Source organism: Pseudorasbora parva, chromosome 9 (assembly GCF_024679245.1).
Source record: "Pseudorasbora parva isolate DD20220531a chromosome 9, ASM2467924v1, whole genome shotgun sequence".
In the NCBI taxonomy this organism is placed as follows: Eukaryota; Metazoa; Chordata; class Actinopteri; order Cypriniformes; family Gobionidae; genus Pseudorasbora; species Pseudorasbora parva.
The window spans coordinates 8,374,685-8,398,670 of NC_090180.1; the positions used below are offsets into that span (position 1 = coordinate 8,374,685).

The following is a 23,986-nucleotide window of genomic DNA, read 5'->3' on the forward strand; positions in this document are numbered from 1 at the left end:
GCGCCATCTTTTAACAAAAGTAATGCAATCTTTTGTCAAAAGTGGGGGGGTTAGTTTTATCTTCAGTCACCAAACTCTGTATATATATTGTTCTCTTTGAGCCGAACAACTTTCTAATTTACAGTCATTAGCTCCGACGAACAGGAACTCAGATATTTAAGGCTTAAGGTGTGAGGACCTTATTGTAATTGCTAAAACCATCATTTTTCTTTTCCCAAATGAATTACATTTTTGATGGCCTAAACACACATGAAAACTCATGAAACTTTGCACACGCATCAGAAGTGGTGAAAACATACATCTGAAATGGGTTTCAGAATTAGGTGTGGCAAAATGGTTCGATAGCGCCACCTACAAAATTTAAATTAAGCATCATTCGCGCTACGTTTCATGTATGAGTATGAAAATTCAGTAGACGCATTCAGCAGCCCAATACCTACAAAAAAGACCCAAGGCGCCAAATCTGAAAAACCAACAGGAAGTGAGATATTTTGAATTTTCTTTGGTAAATTGGTGCAGTTTTTGCCATTGCCAGACGTTGTATTTTAACAAACTCCTCCTAGAGATTTAATCATATCAACATCATATCTGCACAGTCTAATCTAAAGGCCTTTGTGGCGTTAAATTGGGAAGATCTTGAGTTTTCCCTGAAGGGTGTGTCTGTGGCGGCCTCACAAATGTTGATGTTTCGCCATGACACAGGAATTTGTTGTGCCTCAGGCATACAATGTCCGATCTGCCTCAAACTTCACATGTTTGACAAGAGTCCTGGCCTGAAGACATCTACATTCCAATATTCAGTCAAAGTTATAGCGCCACCAACTGGCAGCAGGATGTGTCACTTTTTGAAAAAAAATTAAATCACTGTCTTACTTTCACCCGATTTACTTCAAACTTCATCAGTATAATGTGAAAACATGACAGATATAGACATACGAATGGATTCCTGATATTTTATAAACTGTTGCTATGGCAAAGTGTCATTTTAATTATTTTTTGGGGCGTTTTTGAGACTTAGCATGCTTGAAATTGTGTGTGTGTGTGTGTTTGTGTTTGTGTGTGTGTGTGTGTGTGTGTGTGTGTGTGTGTGTGTGTGCGCGTGCGCGTGCGCGTGTTTTCTATACATGGGCTTTACAGAAGGTCATTCTGTTTTTGAAAAGACACGTCTTAAAATTAATTATTTACTGATAAAAATCAAATTGATTTAAAAAGTAAATTTCACATGATTTTCTAGTTTATAAGTTGTCTGGGTATCACCAGACCAAGCTCAATTTAAGATTTGATCAATGAGCATTATTTGAATGACTCTGTATGCAATTGGATAGTCAACTAAACAGACTACTAAACTCGCCAATAGTGTGCCAGGTGAATAAGTTAGTCTGTGATTTGTTCCCGCAAAAGTGTAACAGAAGCAGTAGAAATGAATGTACAGGTTTTCAGACTGTGTTGCAGGGCGAAGTCAAATCGCTGGCAGATCAGGCTGGGTTTACCCAGTCAGTCTAAGTAAATTTTATAATAAAGTTTATAATAAACTTCCATAAAATTTAGACGCGCATCTTACTCTTACCTGACACTAATATTAAAATCATTGCTGCAGTTTCTGTGATTTGGCTCCAATTGGTAATTTTGTAATTAACATTTTTTTTATTGGATGCTACAAATATTGAAATGAAAGCATGCTTAATTGCATAAGATTGTAAATAGCTAAGGTAGGTCAAAAACACATGTAGAGAAGTGTTAGGATAATACAATATCACCATTCGGACGGTATTCTGCGCTCATTTAAAATTGATGTGACATCATCTGACATGAAACTGATTCATTAAATTGAATTGATCTCATAGATGTGACTGTTGTGGTTCGTAGTCATAGCAGCACCAACTGCTGCAGTTAATGTGGTGAATCCATTTTCATTTGTAGGGCACTAACAATATAGTTTTATATAATTCGTTTAACAATTGTGTTAATACAATAAAAAGACCATGAATTAAATACTGGCCTTCTGGACTTACAAAATTTTGAGCTGCAAAAGATAACTTTGCAGATATTTGAAAATTACCTATTATATCATATTACATTAGAATTCATCTATATTTAAATTACATCATGGGTGTGGCTTGTGGTCATAGCGGCACCAGATGCTGCGGTAAATGTGGCATATTTGAGCGATTTTAAAATACTCTCCTGTTTAAATGCATATTGCCTGTCTTGCACAATTTGCCTGAAGCCACCGGGGTGGTGGTTCCACCGGCTTGGGCCCGTCATCGCTGCTCGCAGCTTTAATTTATTATTATTTTTTTTACCGACTATTTGGGCATTTTTGGGGCCTTTCCCATGCTCGAAAACTCTTGAAACTTTGCACACGCATCAGAATGCGCGGCCATCAGGGCCGGGCTAAGGCTGGGACCCGGGCGTGGCAAGGAGGCTCGACAGCGCCCCCTAAAGTGGGGTCTGAAAACGGGGTCTATAAATCAAACACACTTGCACGTACATATATGAAACTCGGTACACATATGGAGCTCATCGGGCCGAACAACTTTCGTGCTCTAAGTTATGCGTCAGCCCAACAGGAAGTGAGCTATTATGGGTTGTTCGGAAAACGCATGCTGTGGAATTTGCGATACTCCTCCTAGACGATTGACCCGATCAGCACCAAACTCGGTCAGCCTAAAGTCAAGACACTGAGGATGCTAAATTGCGAGCAACTTTTTGATATCTCAAACGGTTTGGCCGTGGCGAAGAGACAAATTTATGGCGAGAAAAGGGAAACAGGAAGTGTGTTATAACTTTTGCATACATTAATTCATTTTGATGAAACTTCAGCTGTGTGTTCGTTGTAAGAGGACGATCACATGGATATGACTTTTGTGAGTCAAAGTTATAGCGCCACCAACTGGCAGCAGGAAGTGTGTCACTTTCAAAATTGCTTTAAATCCCCATCTTATTTTCACCCGATTTACTTCAAACTTCATCAGTATTATGTCAAAACATGGCAGATATAGACATATAAATGGATTCCTGATTCTAGAAAAACTGTTGTCATGGCAACGTGTCAAAGTCTAATAATCTTTTTTGGTGTTTTTGAGACTCTTCACATGCTTGAAATTGCATGAAACTCAACACACACATCAGACATGCTGTCCAGAAGATGCAAGCAAAGATTCAGAAACGGGCGTGGTAGAGGGGCTCCGTAGCGCCATCTTTTGTCCAAAGTGGGGGGTTAGTTTTATCTACATTCACCAAACTCGGTATATATATTGTACATTTCGAGCCGGACAACTTTCTAATTTACAGTCATTAGCTCTGACCAACAGGAAGTCAGATAATTTGGTTGGAAGATAACAAGAAGTCGAAAGCGAGCACTGAGTTTTTACCTTCTCCTCAAAAGCGATTCATTCAATCTCCTCCAAACTCGGACAACATAAAGTAAATATACAGAAGATGCTAAAATGCGAACGGTTATTGGATATCTCAAACGGTGTTCCCGTAGCAAAAGCCTAAAAAAGATAAAATAAGCACACAAGTGCCTGGTTCATTAATAAGGCTATACTCCCACCTGCTGGTTATTCTATATAGCACACAGTTTTTTTTGTTTTTTTTTCAACACTTATGCTCTCACTTAAATGACCAGTAGAGGGCAATATTGTATAAGTTTTCAAGCAAAAAACCTTGCCTCTGTGTGTGTGTGTGAATGGTTTTCTAGCCTGGTGGGGACTTAAACCTGAATGCACACAGACTCATGGGGACTTCCCAATGGGTACAAAAGCTTATAAATCAGACAGAATGAGTTATTTTGAAAATGTAAAAATGCAGAAAGTTTTGTGTGATGGGCAGGGGCAGTGTAGGAGGACAGAATATGGTTTGTACAGCATAAAAACCATTATGTCTATGGTGAGTCCCCAAATAGATAGTGAACCAGACATGAGTGTGTGTGTGTGTGTGTGTGTGTGTGTGTGTGTGTGTGGGGTGGGGTGGGGGGGTGGGGGGGATGGGCTGAACTGATAAGAGTTGCCTGCAGCATACTTTAGCATTACTAGTGTGTGTGTGTGTGTGTGTGTGTGTGTGTGTGTGTGTGTGTGTGTGTGTGTGTGTGTGTGTGTGTGTGTGTGTGTGTGTGTGTGTGTGTGTGAGAGAGAGAGCCACTCTTCTGTCTGAAAAGATTACCTCTCAATGCTGTGCTTTGGCCTGCATTAAAGGATTAAACATATTATTCTGGGTTTGAATAAAAAAAATCATGTATAAAACCAGTTTATTTGTAGGGCATTGACAATATTGTTTTATATAATTAGTTAAATAATTGTGTTAATACCAATAATTATTAATAAAAATATATAAATATAAAAAAACATTACTAACAAAAGAAAAAACACATTTAATTGTCTTTAAAAAGAAAAGGAAAAAATAAGTAGTGTGTGTAACTTAAAAATGAGAAGAATAATGCCTTTTGTTTAAGGACAAAAATGAGAACCAATGAGCTACCGGCATATAGAATAACCAGAAGGTGAGAGTGTAGCCTTATTTGGTAACCAGGTTGGATATGTCCTAGGAACACTGTTTTGAAGATAAAACTATTGTTGTTATTGCAAAACAGTGAAATAAAAACAATGATCTCTCACTGTTTAGATTTTGTGTCTGTCATTCCCCTTCCCCCTCACTCTCCCTCTCTCAGGATCACTCTATATGTGTGTGTGTGTGTGTGTGTGTGTGTGTGTGTGTGTGTGTGTGTGTGTGTGTGTGTGTGTGTGTGTGTGTGTGTGTGTGTGTGTGTGTGTGTGGAGGGGGTCTCTCTCACTCTGTGTGTCGCCTTGTTTCTTGTTTTTCATAATTTAACCATTTCATATCATAGGCTATCAGCAATATCTATCACTTTATTGTGAAAAATAAGTTTTAAAAAATGTATTATATATATATTGAGCTGCAAAAAATACATTTGCACATAATTGAAAGTGATGTCCTAATACTTTTAATTGTTTTCTATAACATGGGCTTTAAAGAAAGTCATGCGCTGTGTTTGCAAAGATCATGTATGACACCTCTTTAAACTAATTATTTATTGATAAAATTCAAATGGATAAAAAAAAAAAATTCACATGATCTTATAAAAGTGGCTGTTTATAATAAACTTCCATAAATTTTATGCACGCATATTACTCTTACCTGACACTGATATTAAAATCATTGTTGCGGTCTCTGTGATTTGGCTTAATTTATTTTTAAGAGAAGTGTAAGGATAATACAACTTCAGCATTTGGACAGTATTCTGCACTCATTTGAAATTGACATTTGACATCACCTGACATAAAATTAAAGAATAAAATGTAATTGATCTCAGAGATGTGAGTGTTGTGGTTCCTGGTCATAGCAGCACCAGTTGCTGCAGTTAATGAGGTGAATTCAAATGAATTTGACATAGTCCCATTATTTATTTTTTTCCCATATTAAATGCCTATTGCATGCTGTGCACAGTTAAGCTGATGCCACCGGGGTGGCGGTGCCCCCGGCTTGGGCCCGTCATCGCTGCTCGCAGCTTTAATTTATTATTATTTTTTTTACCGACTATTTGGGCATTTTTGAGGCCCTTCCCATGCTCGAAAACTCTTGAAACTTTGCACACGCATCAGAATGCGCGGCCATCAGGGCCGGGCTGAGGCTGGGACCCGGGCGTGGCAGGGGGGCTCAACAGCGCCCCCTAAAGTGGGCTCTGAAAACGGGGTCTATAAATCAAACACACTTGCACGTACATATATGAAACTCGGTACACATATAGAGCTCATCGGGCCGAACAACTTTCGTGCTCTAACTTATGCGTCAGCCCAACAGGAAGTGAGCTATTATGAGTTGTTCGGAAAACGCATGCTCTGAAATTTGCGATACTCCTCCTAGACGATTCACCCGATCAGCACCAAACTCGGTCTGCATGAAGTCAAGACACTGAGGATGCCAAATTGCGAGCAACTTTTTGATATCTCAAACGGTTAGGCCGTGGCGAAGAGACAAATTTATGGCGAGAAAAAGGAAACAGGAAGTGAGTTATAACTTTTGCATACATTAATTCATTTTGATGAAACTTCAGCTGTGTGTTCGTTGTAAGAGGCCGATCACATGGATATGACTTTTGTGAGACAAAGTTATAGCGCCACCAACTGGCAGCAGGAAGTGTGTCACTTTCAAAATTGCTTTAAATCCCCATCTTATTTTCACCCGATTTACTTCAAACTTCATCAGTATTATGTCAAAACATAGCAGATATAGACATATGAATGGATTCCTGATTCTAGAAAAACTGTTGTCATGGCAACGTGTCAAAGTCTAATAATCTTTTTTGGTGTTTTTGAGACTCTTCACATGCTTGAAATTGCATGAAACTCAACACACACATCAGACATGCTGTCCAGAAGATGCAAGCAAAGATTCAGAAACGGGCGTGGTAGAGGGGCTCAGTAGCGCCATCTTTTGTCCAAAGTGTGTGGGTTAGTTTTATGTACATTCACCAAACTCGGTATATATATTGTACATTTCGAGCCGGACAACTTTCTAATTTACAGTCATTAGCTGTGACCAACAGGGAATCAGATAATCTGGTTTCAATCTTAATAAATCATAAAAACAAGCGCTGAGTTTTTACCTTCTCCTCAAAAGCGATTCATTCAATCTCCTCCAAACTCGGACAACATGAAGTAAATATACAGAAGATGCTAAAATGTGAACGGTTATTGGATATCTCAAACGGTTTTCCCTTAGTAAAAGCCTAAAAAAGACAAAATAAGCACACAAGTGCCTGGTTCATAAATAAGGCTATACTCCCACCTGCTGGTTATTCTATATAATCACACTGTTTTTTTTTTGTTGTTGTTTTTTCAACACTTATGCTCTCACTTAAATGACCAGTAGAGGGCAATATTGTATAAGTTTTCAAGCAAAAAACCTTGCCTCTGTGTGTGTGTGTGAATGGTTTTCTAGCCTGCTGGAGACTTAAACCTGAATGCACACAGACTCATGGGGACTTCCCAATGGGTACAAAAGCTTATAAATCAAACAGAATGAGTTCTTTTGAAAAGGTGAAAATGCAGAAAGTTGTGTGATGGGAAGGTTTTGGGGTAGGAGCAGTGTAGGAGGACAGAATATATGGTTTGTACAGCATAAAAACCATTACGTCTATGCTGAGTCCCCAGAAAGATAGCGAACCAGACATGAGTGTGTGTGTGTGTGTGTGTGTGTGTGTGTGTGTGTGTGTGTGGAGGGGGGATGGGCTGCTTTATACCTGCAGCTTACTACAGTGTGTGTGTGTGTGTGTGTGTGTGTGTGTGTGTGTGTGTGTGTGTGTGTGTGTGTGTGTGTGTGTGTGTGTGGGGGTGTGGGCCGGTTTATACTTGCAGCGTTACAGTGTGTGTGTGTGTGTGTATGTGTGAGTCACTTTCTCTCGATGGTAATAATTAAACCGTTACATAACATAGGCTAATACAAATGTAAAAAATAAGTTAAAAAAATAAAAAAATACTTTGAATTAAATACAGGTTTCCTGGACTTACAAAATATTGCCCTGCAAAAGATAACTTTGCACATATTTGAAAATGACCTATTATATCCTATTACATTAGAATTCCTCTATAATTAAATTACATCATAGGTGTGGCTTGAAACTTTTCCCCACCGTTTAGACTTTACTATTATTGTTTTGCTGAAAAATATGTTTAATCTAAATCTCACTTTGCCTCTCTCTCTCTCTCTCTCTCTCTCTCTCTCTCTCTCTCTCTCTCTCTCTCTCTCTCTCTCTCTCTCTCTCTCTCTCTCTCTCTCTCTCTCTCTCTCTCTCTGTGTGTGTGTGTGTTTGTAGGGGGATGGTGCCAGCTTCATTTTGATTGTGAAAAGATTAGCTCATTGCTGTGTGCTTTGGCAAGCATTAAAGGATAAAAAAATATATTATTCTGGGTTACAATAAAATTATAGAACCAGTTAATTTGTAACAATAGAAAAAACACATTTGAGTTTCCTTTTCAAACAATGAAGTTTGTGTAACCTAAAAATAAGCAGATTAATGCCTTTTATTTGTGGACGAAAATGAGAGCAAATGATAGAGAATAACAAGAAGGTGGGAGTATAGCCTTAGTTATGAACCAGCTTGGATATGTCCTTGAGAACACCGTTTTGAAGATAAAACTATTGTTATTGCAAAACAGTGTTTCCAGACAGTGAAAAAAAAAAAAAACTTTCTCCCACTGTTTAGATTATTATTTTTTTGTTTGTTTCAAATCTTGTTTCTTTCGGAATTAGACTCTGCCTCTCTGTCTGTCGTTCCCCTCCCCCCTCCCTCTCCCTCTCTGAGTTTCACTCTGTTTAGGTTGTTTGTGTGTGTGTGTGTGTGTGTGTGTGTGTGTGTGTGTGTGTGTGTGTGTGTGTGTGTGTGTGTGTGTGTGTGTGTGTGTGTGTGTGTGTGTGTGTGTGTGTGTGTGGAGGGGGTCTCACTCTTTGTGTGTATCACCTTGTCTCTTGATTGTCATAATTTAAACCTTCATATCACAAATAACTATCACTTTAGTGTGAAAAATAAGTTTTAAAAAAAATATATATATATACTATATCTTTAATTAAATACTGTCCTTCTGAACTTACAACATTTTGAGCTGCAAAATATACATTTGCACATAATTGAAAGTGACCCATTATATCCTAATACATAAAAAAAAAAAAAAATCTATATTTAAATTTCATAATAGGTGTGGCTTGTGGTCATAGGGGTACCAGCTGCTGTGATACATGTGGCATATTAGAGCAATTTTCAAATATTCTCCTGTTTAAATGCATATTGCCTGTCGTGCACATTCTCAGCGGTATAAAAACATGCTGCATGTTTTAGAGAGGTCGACTTTGACCAGTAAATATGGCATATTCAGATGACTTTGATATCGTTATTTTAAATTTAATTACATTTAAACATTTAAAAGTGGCTGTTTATAATACACTTCCATAAAATGTATGCAGGCATATTCCTCTTACCAGACACTGATATTAAAATAATTTTTGCAGTTTCTGTGATTTGGCTTTATTCTTTATTATTTTTTATTTAAAAAAAATATTGAATGCCAAACATATTGAAATAAAAACAAGCATGCTTTTTGCTGCATAAAATTGGTGAACAATCACAAGCTATGGTAGGTCAAAAACACATAAAGAGAAGTGTAAGGATAATACAACATCAGCATTTGGAAAGTATTCTGCACTCATTTTGAAATTGACATTTGACATCATCTGACATAAAATTAATGAATAAAATGTTATTGATCTCATAGATGTGAGTGTTGTGGTTCCTGATCATAGCAGCACCAGTTGCTGCAGTTAATGAGGTGAATTCAAATGACTTTGACATAGTCCCTTTATTTATTTTTTCCCATATTAAATGCCTATTGCCTGCTGTGCACAGTTAAACTGATGCCACCGGGGTGGCGGTGCCCCCGGCTTGGGCCCGTCATCGCTGCTCGCAGCTTTAATTTTTTTTTGTTATTATTATTATTTATTATTTTTTTACGCGACTATTTGGGCATTTTTGGGGCCCTTCCCATGCTCGAAAACTCTTGAAACTTTGCACACGCATCAGAATGCGCGGCCATCAGGGCCGGGCTGAGGCTGGGACCCGGGCGTGGCAGGGGGGCTCGACAGCGCCCCCTAAAGTGGGGTCTGAAAACGGGGTCTATAAATCAAACACACTTGCACGTACACATATGAAACTCGGTACACATATAGAGCTCATCGGGCCGAACAACTTTCGTGCTCTAAGTTATGCGTCAGCCCAACAGGAAGTGAGCTATTATGGGTTGTTCGGAAAACGCATGCTGTGGAATTTGCGATACTCCTCCTAGACGATTCACCCGATCAGCACCAAACTCGGTCAGCATGAAGTCAAGACACTGAGGATGCTAGATTGCGAGCAACTTTTTGATATCTCAAACGGTTTGGCCGTGGCGAAGAGACGAATTTATGGCGAGAAAAGGCAAACAGGAAGTGTATTATAACTTCTGCATACATTAATTCATTTTGATGAAACTTCAGCTGTGTGTTCGTTGTAAGAGGACGATCACATGGATATGACTTTTGTGAGTCAAAGTTATAGCGCCACCAACTGGCAGCAGGAAGTGTGTCACTTTCAAAAATGCTTTAAATCCCCATCTTATTTTCACCCGATTTACTTCAAACTTCATCAGTATAATGTCAAAACATGGCAGATATAGACATATAAATGGATTCCTGATTCTTGAAATACTGTTGTCATGGCAACGTGTCAAAGTCCAATAATCTTTTTAGGTGTTTTTGAGACACTTAGCATGCTTGAAATTGCATGAAACTCAACACACACATCTGACATGCTGTCCAGAAGATGCAAGCAAAGATTCAGAAACGGGCGTGGTAGAGGGGCTCAGTAGCGCCATCTTTTGTCCAAAGTGGGGGGTTAGTTTTATGTACATTCACCAAACTCGGTATATATATTGTACATTTCGAGCCGGACAACTTTCTAATTTAAAGTCATTAGCTCTGACCAACAGAAAGTCAGATAATTTGGTTGGAAGATAACAAGAAGTCGAAAGCGAGCTCTGAGTTTTTACCTTCTCCTCAAAAGCGATTCATTGAATCTCCTCCAAACTCGGACAACATGAAGTAAATATACAGAAGATGCTAAAATGCGAACGGTTATTGGATATCTCAAACGGTGTTCCCGTAGCAAAAGCCAAAAAAATACAAAATATGGACACAAGTACCTGGTTCATAAATAAGGCTATACTCCCACCTGCTGGTTATTCTATATATCACACTGTTTTTTTTTTTTTTTTTTCAAAACTTATGCTCTCCCTTAAATGACCAGTAGAGGGCAATATTGTATAAGTTTTCAAGCAGAAAAACGTGCCTCTGTTTGTGTGTGTGAATGGTTTTCTAACCTGGTGGGGACTTAAACCTGAATGCACACAGACTCATGGGGACGTCCCAATGGGTACAAAAGCTAATAAATCAGACAGAATGAGTTACTTTGAAAATGTGAAAATGCAGAAAGTTTCCTGTGATGGGCAGAGGCAGTGTAGGACAGAATATATGGTTTGTACAGCATAAAAACCATTATATCTATGCTGAGTCCCCAAAAAGATGGTGAACCAGACATGAGTGTGTGTGTGTGTGTGTGTGTGTGTGTGTGTGTGTGTGTGTGTGTGTGTGTGTGTGTGTGTGTGTGTGTGTGTGTGTCTGTGTGTGTCTGTGTGTGTCTGTGTGTGTGTGTGTGTGTGTTGGGAGGGGGGGGATGGGCTGAGCTTAGCTGATAAGGGTTGCCTGCAGCATACTTCAGCATTACTAGTGTGTGTGTGTGTGTGTGTGTGTGTGTGTGTGTGTGTGTGTGTGTGTGTGTGTGTGTGTGTGTGTGTTATTTTTTCTAGCCTGGTGGGGACTTCAACCTGAATGCACACAGACTCATGGGGACACGTGTCACTGATTTCTACTGTGTGTGTGTGTGTGTGTGTGTGTGTGTGTGTGTGAGCCACTCTTCTGTCTAAAACAATTACCTGTCAATGCTGTGCTTTGGCCTGCATTAAAGGATTAAACATATTATTCTGGGTTTGAATAAAAAAATAAATGTATAAAACCAGTTTATTTGTAGGGCATTGACAATATTGTTTTATATAATTAGTTACCCCCCCCCCCCCTCCTCAGGATCACTCTGTGTGTGTGTGTGTGTGTGTGTGTGTGTGTGTGTGTGTGTGTGTGTGTGTGTGTGTGTGTGTGTGTGTGTGTGTGTGTGTGGAGGGGGTCTCTCTCACTCTGTGTGTCACCTTGTCTCTTGTTTTTTTAATAATTTAACCCTTTCATATCATAGGCTATCACAAATATCTATCACTTTATTGTGAAAAATAAGTAAAAAACTAAAACATATATTATATCTTTAATTAAATACTGGTCTTTTGAACTTACAAAATTTTGAGCTGCAAAAAATACATTTGCACATAATTGAAAGTGATATCCTAATACTTTTAATTGTTTTCTATAACATGGGCTTTAAAGAAGGTCATGTGCTGTGTTTGCAAAGATCACGCATGACACCTCTTTAAACTAATTATTTATTGATAGAATTCAAATGAATAAAAAAATTAAATTTCACATGAATTTATAAAAGTGGCTGTTTATAATAAACTTCCATAAATTTTATGCACGCATATTACTCTTCCCTGACACTGATATTAAAATCATTGTTGTGGTCTCTGTGATTTGGCTTAATTTATTTTTAAGAGAAGTGTAAGGATAATACAACTTCAGCATTTGGACAGTATTCTGCACTCATTTTGAAATTGACATTTGAAATCATCTGACATAAAATTAATGAATAAAATGTAATTGATCTCATAGATGTGAGTGTTGTGGTTCCTGGTCATAGCAGCACCAGTTGCTGCAGTTAATGAGGTGAATTCAAATGACTTTGACATAGTCCCTTTATTTATTTTTTCCCATATTAAATGCCTATTGGCCTGCTGTGCACAGTTAAGCTGATGCCACCGGGGTGGCGGTGCCCCCGGCTTGAGCCCGTCATCGCTGCTCGCAGCTTTAATTTTCACTTAAAATCCCCCTGCCAGTCCAATCATGGCAGCACATCACTGGATCACTTGAGCGGATCGGATGTGTGCGGCGTGTTAAAGTGTGCACAGTAGTTTGACTGTTGGACAGGAGAGACCTTTTGAAGACCATTCCCAACTGTTCCAGGCCTGCTTCTCATTAGCTGAGGGATGTGGTACATTAGAATCTCTGCCTTTGGTACCAGATCTCTGTATCTTCTACTGCCAGAGGTTCCAACTAACTTGTCAGGGCACAAATGTCTCTCTGTTTCTCTGGGCCAGTGTGTCTGAACAACTTGCACACCCAAAGAGAAGCAAAACACACTCCATGACCAAGTTCAATTCAGAGGTCTGAGAGTTTTTTTTTATTGAACCATATTGGCTGCTAATGCATTCTACCATGTCATGAGCAGTGATTCTGACCTCAGTTATCGTGTATGTCACCCCTGCCAAGAGGAACTGCCGTAACAAAGGCATTCTTGTACAGTTAAGACTAGGTTTAAAAGGGAAGTCCACGCTGACTGAGATTCACTATGAAAAATTATTTATTTTCTTTTTAATATGTGAGACCAAGCAGGAACTCCTAAACTGGCTGAAGACTCTGTGATCTCCACCTATTTAATCACTGTCATTGTGAACAGCATAATCCAGCATAAAAGTACTACATTAAAATGATTAAAATCTGTTCATTTTGTAATACTGAGTTGAGCTTATCAGAAGTAATATCATATAGTTTTGCATATTCCAACAGACATTTTAATCATTTACGATTTTCAAATTAGATTTCTTTCTACTCTGTGAGAGAAAATCAGTGACCCACATCTCTTCATTTACAGAAAATATTTACTGTAAGGTGACATGGCAGTGAATTGATGTATTGTCACTTCAGGATTCTAAAATACTAGAAAAAGACCACCATTTGGGGTTGATAAGATTTTTTAAAAATGTTTTTGGAATAAGTCTCTTATGCTCATTGAGGCTACACTGTAAAAAATTTGTGGTGGTTTTTGTTGGTTTAACTTAAAAAAGTAAGTAACCTGGTTGCCTTAAAATTTTGAGTTTATTGAAATTAAAAATTTGAGTTGATACAATGAAGGAAATTAGTTTAATAAATAGAAACTCAAAATATTTTTGTATTTGAACCACATAAAAAATGTGATAAATCATGAAAATAGCACAATTTGGCATGTTTCACTGCGTCATCAGAAATAACACAAAATTACCCAATATGCTTACAAAATCTTTTAATAATCATTTAATAAAGGTTGTCGAATCTCAAAAAATGTTCATTGTATTAACTCAAAATTTTAATTTCAATGAACTCAAATTTTTAAGGCAACCAGGTAACTTTTTTTCTAAATCATTTTTTACATTGTACATTTATTTGATCAAAAATACTGTTAAATATTATTACAGTTTAAAATATTAGTTTTTAAAATGTAATTTATTCCTGTGATGGTAAATCTAAATTTTCAGCATCATTACTCAGTCTTCTGTGTCACAGTTGTGCTGCTTAATTTGTTTTGTGAATACCATTATACTTTTTCAGGGTTGTTTGATTATGACCAGCATTTATTTGAAATAGAAATCTGTTTTAAAGTTATTTTACAGTATTTATCTTTTACTGTCACTTTTGATAAATATAATGCATCTACTGAATGAGAGTAGTCATTTCTTTCTTTTTTAAATTAGTATAATTATTATAATTAATACCCTGTAATTGTTTTACCTTTTGTAGTAAACAGTGATTGGTGAAAGGGCTGAACAGTGCTTTGCATTCTGGAACAGTTTAGAAGATGGAACCACCAAACTCAGCTTTAACATGCACCAGTTCCTCTTAAGGTCTTCCAAAAACTGATAACTAATCTGATATCTCTTATGTGAATTCACTGTCCAAATACGTTCATTTTTCTTTTTTTCTTCAGGCTTGGAAATCAACAGAGGTTCATCACATTAAAAAACATTTGTAGGAGCCCTGAATAATTTCTAAGGTGGACATTTTATGATCCACATTCAAAGAGAAAGTACAGTAACTTAAAGAACATAATGAGACCTGCTGGTCTCAGCCCAGCGGTTTCACAGCTGGAAGGGTGTGACTTTGTTAAACAGTGATGAAAAGTACCTGTCCTCTTTAAACCAAGCGATTCACATGGAAGGTCTGAAGATGTATGGCCTGTCTGAGTCGCCTGTGTCGATAAGAACAGATGATCTCGATTTGGTCTATCCCACAGAAAGAGCCCTTGTGTCGTATTTCAGCGGGGTAAAGAGTGACTCATCCTGCACTCTCTCGGTTGGAGATAACCTATCGCACGTTAGCGACACATTGTCCCCTTCCTTATTCTGCTCTTCCCTGTCCACGCCATCTTTCAGTGCCTTCTCTCCATCCTTCTCTTCCCCTTCCTCCAGCCACTCATCTGGCTCAATGTCAGAGCTATGTTTGACTTCCCCGTCTTTTTCAACTTTCTGCGGTCCACCCGAGGCCCAGGACCTTCTCTACAGTTGCACGCCACAGGAAAAACATCCTCCAGAAGGATGTTTGTATCCTAAGTCTCCTAAGCAAGAACCTGTTGTTGAATTTCATCTTTGCAACAAGAAGCTTTTACACAAGGAAGAACTGCTTCAGTATCTCTGCACTGACTCGGACGCAGCCAAGGAACAAACATTACTGAGTAATGTTCACAGTACTCAGTCAACGGAAGTGTCTGAAGAGCTTCCCACACAGCAGCTGTTCAGGAATGGTTTGGCACTGAGTGGCACGCCTAGAGTTGAGGGAATTAATGGACATCTGAGTGAAGAACAGCCATGTAAATGGATGGATTGCAGGGCTACCTACGAGCAGAAAGAAGAACTGGTGAGACACATAGAGAAAGTTCACATAGATCAGCGAAAAGGGGAGGAATTTACCTGCTTTTGGGCAGGATGTGTCCGTCGGCACAAGCCCTTCAATGCTCGATACAAGCTGCTCATTCACATGAGAGTCCATTCTGGTGAGAAGCCCAACAAATGCATGGTGAGCTCAGTTTTCATTTTTTTGCAGTAGGCTATTCCCCAAAATTCCACAGCAGTTTTAGGAGCAGTCCCAAAATTCCACAAACTTGTGAGATCTTTATCTACATATTAGGAAGACAAGTAAATAATCTCATTCCTTTTTCTTAGTTTTTACACAAAAACACTTTTCCACTGTCAGGCCAAACCGTTTTCATTTCTTAACAGCTCCATTACATGTTTTTCCGGCCCAGCGAGTACAGATATGGTTTCAATTTCCACTGTGGGGCTGATAACAGAGCTCTGTCAAATGCGACAGTGTTGCCACGGCAAGCAACAGTTTACAGACCAAATGAGATGTAAATAGTGACCACGTTATGGAGGATGCTGTGATATTTAATTTCATTATTAACTTCTGTTAACTTCGCTGAAATAGCACACTTGGCCAGCTACAGAGAAACTGGCAGCCAGGCAGCAGACAAGTGATAAATCCTAATACTACCAGCACGGTTAGCCGAGAATGGTTTGTAGTCGTGCCGAACCAAGCTCAAGTGCAAATATAACTGGAACGGCTTCTTAGCGCTCTTAGGACCGTTTGGCCTGATGGTGGAAAAGTATCTAAAATATTGTTTTGACTTCAGTTGAGCTAAAACACATCAACCCTGTTACCAAAGTAATCAATCAAAGATAAAAGATTGAAAATCTGAATTTATACCTACACCCAAACATTTTTGTCCCAAACTAGATCATGTTTATTGCATGTTTATACATACAACTGCATCACAATAGTCAGTGAGTATTTTAAACTATATTTAGATATGTGTGGTAAACTATATTTAGACAGTTGTTGGTAATATAAAAATATATATAAATTATATTTCCTGAGCTGCAAACATAATATTCTGATGTCTTTTTTACCCTCTATGCTTATACAATGTTTTACATCTATTGAATTGTGTCAGACACTAAACTTAGGTGTTGTTTTACTGATACATAGTTTGTATCAATCAGTAAAAATTCAAAAGAATTTCTTTGAAACCATGGCAATTCTTTGAAGTTAGACATGTGATAAAGTAGAAAGACTGACATGTGGACTCAATCTCTCTTTTAGAGACATTTAAATGTCTTTAGGTTAAGACATTTTAGAGTTGATTATAGTTCCTGTACAAATTGACTTTGTTCAAGTTGCTTGAAGACTGATAATATGCAATGATAAATTTAGTCAACTCCTTCCAGGACAACTTTAACGAAGGCTTTTTAACCTAAGAATATGTTTGTATTTATTCATTGCCTGATTGTTCTTTTAAACAAGTGTGACTTGTAAGTACCCTCATGCAATGTGAGGAAACAGCAAAATGTTATATCTCTGTTACCTTATGCTCGGTTACCTGATATTGAATTATAATAAGAAGAATAAGAAGAGAGATTTGCAGAAATATATATATATATAATGCACAAAATATAATACACAGAATACAGTAACTGTCAGCAGTTATATCCATTACATGCTTAAAGATATTATTGTAGGCATGGATAAACTATAATAATTTAATGCTTTAATGAAGCTGTGTTTCATTTCCTTCACAATGAGCCACAAAGGAAATGTGTTTCTTTTTAGTGATATAAGATAGCCATGGGATATTTGATCTATTTGTTGTTTTTATTTTTGTTTTATTTTTCTCTTTAAACTGTGGTTGCCGGAGGACTATCATTGGAACTGTTGTCAGTTTGATCCTGATAGACACATTTAAACTCGATTATTATAAAATGTATTATTTGTGATATTTAATGTACATTTTTAATGTAAACAGCTATTAATATTTAATGAACTGTCATATGGATTTTGTAAAAAAAAAAAAACATCTTTTTAATATTTTTATCAATATCAAACGTATTTTTTTAAAAGAGTATATTATACATTATGCATAAATTGTCTGCTTTAAGACACAGGTGCTTTTTGTCCATTCACATTTGTTCACAAGTGTAATTCACCAAAAGTATATTTAGTTTGGATAAATGTGCCTGCTAAATTAATAAATGTAAAGTCAACTTAATTTAAATGTAATAGTCATACATGCATAGATATAAGGATGCTCAATGAAACCCTGTTCATTTTTCATATAACCTCATCATGACATCACATCAGTGACCGCCAAAATGTGTTTTATAATTTTGCAGAATTGCTCCAACCAAAAGTCTGCATGACTGCGGCTGCCACCTTGAATCAGCTGGGCTTATTACTGACTCCCTCACTGGCCTCTCTCCAACTCAAACATCTTAGCAGAGCCTTGTTCTAACAGGAACCAGCTTTGAATATGTCTGTTTAATAAACTGTGTAGAGTGGCATGTGCAGCTTGTGCGTGGATCTTCAGAACAGGCCTCATGCATGAATTGACAACACAAATCGCACTTATTGCAATTTACAACTAAAGGAACTTTACAGTTTTATGTGGCTTGATATCTATAATTTCCCAACATAATTTTTCAACTTAAAGCAGTTACCCACATCTTTTGAAACCCCCTTGACTTTCTTTATTCTTGCTAGACTGATAACTTGAACATTCAATTCTAATACAATGAAAGTGAATGGTGACCACAGCTCTCAATAAAAATTTTTAATGAATAATGGATTAAATTTCAGTCTTTTCAGAAGAACTTTAACACACAAATATAAGTTGCACAGACTTCTTTCATGATGCTTTAATGTGTTTTTTTTTTTTTGTTGTTGTTTTTTTGTCATTTTGGAGCTTGGCACCCCCCATCCACTTTCATTGAATGAAAGAGAACAGCTTGAACTTTCTTCAGAGGTTCTCCTTTTGTGTTCCATGGAAAAAAGTCATATGTCATATGGGTTTGTTTTCTACAACAGGGTGAGTAAATGATGCCAGGATGTTCATTTTTTGGGAGGACTCTTCCATCCAAACTCTTGCTCCACCCAGAAATGTGCATTTTTGTGAATTTTATATTATATAACTGTCACTGTGGCAAAAACATTTCCTGTTCCAAACCTGGTATCAATGTGAGTTTTTTCTTGGTATCAGACAAAAAATGTCTTGGTCTTTTTTTTTGAGGAGGAGGTGGAATGGTAGTAAGCAACAAATAGTCTCACCAAAACCATCTGCCTTCTGTTTAATATCATCTTCTAATTAATATTAATCCCTGCTTACAGTGCAAAGCATGTTGAGCTCTCCGCCGCTAGAGTATACAGTATAATTTGCATGTCTATTTGTCATACAGTGAACTTGAAAGATTTTAAATTTTTCTTACATTTTTCTTCATATTTACATATGTGTTTGGGTGCTATCTTATAGTTTGAAGGCTGCAATAAGGCATTTTCCCGTCTGGAGAACCTGAAGATCCACCTGCGCAGCCACACCGGAGAGAAGCCCTACATATGTCAGCATCCTGGCTGTCTCAAGGCCTTCAGCAACTCCAGTGATCGAGCCAAACACCAGCGCACACACCTGGACACGGTAAGCATGACCATTCTTATTGCTCTATTAGGTAAAGAAAAAATAACTTTTTAAAAAGTGCACTACAAAAATTTAAACAGTGGGGTTCAAATACTGGGAAGATTTTTTTTGTTTTTTGTTATATACATACATACATACATACATACATACATACAGTATAGGCTATATATACACTATATTGCAAAAGTATTTGGGAGACCCCATTTGTGAAAGATTGGTCACTCTCAGGAGCTCAGTGAACTCAAGTGTGGTACCGTCATAGGTTGTTACCTGTGCAATAAGACCATTTGTCAATGTTCTGACTACTAAATATTCCACAGTCAACTGGTAGTGACCAGTCAACTGGTTCCATGGCCGAGCAGCTGCATCCAAGCCTTACATCACCAAATGCAATGCAAAGCATTAGCAAAGCAAATCACCACTGGACTGTAGAGCAGGAGACGTGCTCTTAGGAGTGACATTTCATGCTTCTCTGTGGATGCCTCTGTGTTTTGGCGGTTGCCAGGAGAATGGTACTCGCCTGACTGCATTGTGCCAAGTGTAAAGTGTGGTGGAGGGGAAATTATGGTTTGGGATGTTTAGGGGTTGGGCCCTTAGTTCCAGTGAGAGGAACTCTTAATGCTTCAGTATACCAAGACATTTTGGACAGTTTCATGCCCCTAACTTTGTGGGAACAGTTAAGGGATGGCCCCTTCTTGTTTCAACACTACAAGTGTGCAAAGAAAGGTCCATAAAGACATGGATGAATGAGTTTGGTGTGGAGGAACTTGATGTGGAGGGGTCTTGACCAACCCCATAGAACACCTTTGGGATGAATAAGAGCGGAGACTGAGAGCACCTAAAGTATTATTAGGAACACCATACTAATACTGTGTTTTGACCCCCTTCTGCCTTCCGAACTGCCTTAATTATACATGGAATTGATTCAACAAGGTGCTGAAAGCATTCTTTAGAAATGTTGGCCCATATTGATAGGATAGCATCTTGCAGTTGATGGAGATTTGTGGGATGCACATTCAGGGCATGAAGCTCCCGTTCCACCACATCCCAAAGATGCTCTATTGGGTTGAGATCTGGGGACTGTGGGGCCATTTTAGTACAGTGACCTCATTGTCATGTTCAAGACACCAATTTAAAATAATTCAAGCTTTCTGATATGGTGCATTATCCAGGAAGTAGCCATCAGAGGATGGGTACATGGTGGTCATAAATGGATGGGCATGGTCAGAAACAATGCTCAGTAGGCTGTGGCATTTAAACGATGCCCAGTTGGCACTAAGGGGCATGGACATTTTTCCAGTCTTCAACTGTCCAATTTTAGTGAGCTTGTGCAAATTGTGTTCTCTTTTTCCTATTTGTAGTGGAGATGAGTGGTACCCGGTGGGGTCTTCTGCTGTTTTAGCCCATCCGCCTCAAGGTTGTGCGTGTTGTGGCTTTACAAATGCTTTGCTGAATACCTTGGTTGTAACGAGTAATTATTTCAGTCAAAGTTGCTCTTCTATCAGCTTGAATCAGTCACTTATTACGTAAACACATAAGATATTCTAAAAGTTCTGTTAATAAACCTCACTGTGTATATATGAAGTTAGGTTTCGCCATGACATTCTTGCCCAGTCTGAAAAGTGCAGGCCTACACCAATAATGAAAACAAACAGGCGAGGAAAGCTTACTTGTCACTTTTTCCAGACATAGTAGTCCCCCAAAATAACAGGGTTTTATTTACACTCAATTCAGAGTAAGGAATTATATTCTGGAACAGTTGAGAGATCTCATTTTACTCTAATGACTTAAGCCACTTCAGTGACTAGCCCTGGCTGCACATCTCTCCCCGCAGCTCTCCCTCATGCCAGTCTCTAAAGCTGTGTTGCAACCAGCTTGCAAGTGATATCTGTTTCCTCACTTACACTTAAGTCAACAGAGCTGATTTATTCTAAATAGCGAGGTTTAATTTGCCAGGTTTTGATGGCAGCTGTAAGACTTCTAATTAAAGAAATGCAAATATTGTAATTTGTCATGTAGATGAGTGGAGCACATCTGTGTAGGTGATTGTTTAGGGCTGTTATCATTGTCAATCTGTAATGTGTTATATTAATGCAGAACATTATCCAATAAAGCATTCATTTTGTCTTCTCACCCTCCATCGCACTCTTTAAATGTGCAGATGAAACACATGATGTAAGAAGTGCATTGCTAGAGACAACATTATTGATTAGTCGGTGCTGGTTTCAGAATTTGTGTAGCACAAGCAAGGTGACGTGTGTGGTTAATATTTAAAGTGGACAGATGCAGAGATGTCATAATATTTACTGAATCGTTTTGTGTGTATCACTCAGCACCTGTGCAACAGCCTCTGGAGGGTTTTTTTTAATATATGTTGTCATGAAGAATCTGAAAACCTTTTTTTCCCGCAGAAAGTCTGTCCTATACTTTGAGATTAGAAGGTTAAGTATTTATACATTTTCATTACAAAGAATATTTTTTAATTTTGCAATTAAAATTAATATAGCTGCGAACAACAAAAAAACAACCTTTTATTTACTAGTTTGGCATATACATAGATTTTTTTCTAAACTCTTATACTTCCCAAGTCTCTTATACTTCCCAAGGCTGCATTTATTTGATGAAATATACAGTAAAAACTGTAATTTTGTAAAATATTACAATTTAAAACAACTTGTTTTCTATCGGAATACATTAAAAATGTGATTTATTCTTGGGATAGCAAAAATGGATTTAAAATGTCATGGGATTTTACCACTCTAGAAATATAATGATTTTTTATGCATTGTTCATAAATAATTAAATTAAGCTTTTGAATTACTTATTTGTCCTTCTCTTCTGCCATGCCTCTTGCTTTATTATTTTATGTAACACTCTTCATAGAAACCGTATGCATGTCAGCTCCCAGGATGCACCAAACGGTACACCGACCCCAGCTCGTTGCGCAAACACGTCAAGGTCCACTCCACTAAATTCCTGCAGGCACAGGACAAGGTAACAGTTTCAAGTATTTGTTTATTTTTTTGTCAGGAAACTCTTGTAACAACCATAACTTAATAACCTAAAAATATGCACACACAAAACATCAAACTAGTTAGATGAACTTAATTACCTGATAAATTATGTCACATTGTTTACTGCATTAACTTCATCTGTAATTGTCATCCCGGAGATCTTTGATGAAAATGCCTATTGTTTTATGGGCTGTTCCTGCTTTCCAAACAAAAGAGAATGAAGGAGATCTTTGTGTATTCCCATGGCTTTGGCATTCTAAACAAGAACACATGTGTTCCCGTAATACAGTTAATAAGCAGTGCAGTGCTATTCCTCAAGAGTCCAGATGTGACATGCAAATAGCAAACATGCTCACCAGTTCCACTGAATGCTCAGATGAATCAACAACAGAATTTTTTTCAGCCTCAAGACTTTGCCACTCTCAGTGTCTCATTTTGCAAAAAAATGAAGGCAAAAAGCAGTTAATGCATTGCATATACGCTGGAACAGGAGAAATTGCCTTTATTTCATTTTTTATTGAATATCTTCCATTTTAAATCAGTTTTGACAGTTTTTGACTTTAGGTGAGCCAAAGTCATGTCACAGGACAGATCCTAGTCTAAAGGCTCCATACTGGCCATGACCTGTTTTTGACATCTAGTGATTGTGTTTCAGATTTGGACATCAGTTCTGTATATTTTATAGATATGTTTCCTTTATCTTGACAGGTCCAGCTACACAGTAAGGTGGAGCAGGAAGTTGTGGATGTGTGCCTTGGCTTGCAGCACCTCCATGGCTCAACTCCTTCAGGACACAGCCCAAACTACAGGTGTCCCACCTCCCTCACTAAGATTCATCAGGAAGGCTTTACTGGTAGGTGTGCTTTTGACTACCAAAGGCCTGAGGAACATTTTTATGCTTGTGCTGTAAAACTGAAGGATGGAAAGTGTGCCTGATAGAAATGACCAGCATGTTGTGTTTTAATGCTGGTCCTGGCATCTTCTTGTCTTGGCATCCTAAATAATTAGCTTCCACAGAAAGACGCCAGTATTTGGTTGGAAATTCATGCTGGTCTTTAGCTGATCTTTTCTGCATGAAAGGCCCCCATAATTTGTGAAAGGCCCCATGTTTTGTTAAATTTTTGAATTGTAATTTTTACATTATAATTCTATGCAGTATTTATTATGATTACCAAAAAGCGTGAGTTTATCAGTGACTAAGTTTTGGACTCTCACCAAAAATTCCCATAATCATTAACACATCTCTTATTTACATTGTGTTTGCACTGTTAGTTATGATGAAAGCATTTGTGAACGTGCAGAAAACAAATTGAAATGACGTTCATGCACTCAACATGTCTGTGATCAGATACAATGCTCATTACTGCAACCTGTAATGCCGCAATCTAAATATAATATCATAAGTCTAAGTATAATGCTATAATAAATACTGTTTAACCTTGAGAGCTGTAATAGTAAAAACATGCTAAAGGTTTTCGAGAGAGTTCCATATGTAAAACTATCTATTTCATATGTAAAGATCAAAGCAATGGGTGTTTACACTCACCTTAAAACAAATCAAAAGAGCTAAAATCAGGGTAGGAAAAATGCCTTTAATTTTTTAATGCTGAAATACTTTAATGCTTGCTGAATATAAGTATTCAGTTCTTTAAAAAAAATAGTACTGACTCCACACTTTTGAAAGCTAGTGTAAAAGAACCGAATAATGCAAGTAAAAGATGACATTGTGTAACTCTGCACACAAGCAGTCTGTATAAATCCAGCCACTATCCATTTTTAACCGGTACACAGGAAAAAAGTTTATATGTGCATGCCATTCAGCATTACAGATGTGTCGAGGGGAGAATGTGCTCAGAGCCCTGTCCACTCCCTTCCTCATTTCCCTATACCCATCATTTACACTGCGTACTATTTCTGACATCAGCTGCTCCGACAA

General features: G+C 37.8%; 1 protein-coding gene across 1 annotated transcript in view; it reads left to right on the forward strand.

Annotated features, from left to right (window-relative positions):
* Positions 1-23,986, forward strand: part of LOC137090036 (zinc finger protein GLIS1) — a 46,381-nt gene that overhangs the window by 11,653 nt on the left and 10,742 nt on the right. Inside the window, exons 2-6 of the mRNA XM_067453716.1 lie at positions 14,317-14,420; positions 14,504-15,588; positions 18,875-19,036; positions 21,920-22,030; positions 22,759-22,903. Coding sequence (XP_067309817.1) covers positions 14,728-15,588; positions 18,875-19,036; positions 21,920-22,030; positions 22,759-22,903 — 1,279 coding nt within the window. The 5' untranslated portion in view covers positions 14,317-14,420; positions 14,504-14,727. The remainder of the gene's footprint in view (positions 1-14,316; positions 14,421-14,503; positions 15,589-18,874; positions 19,037-21,919; positions 22,031-22,758; positions 22,904-23,986) is intronic.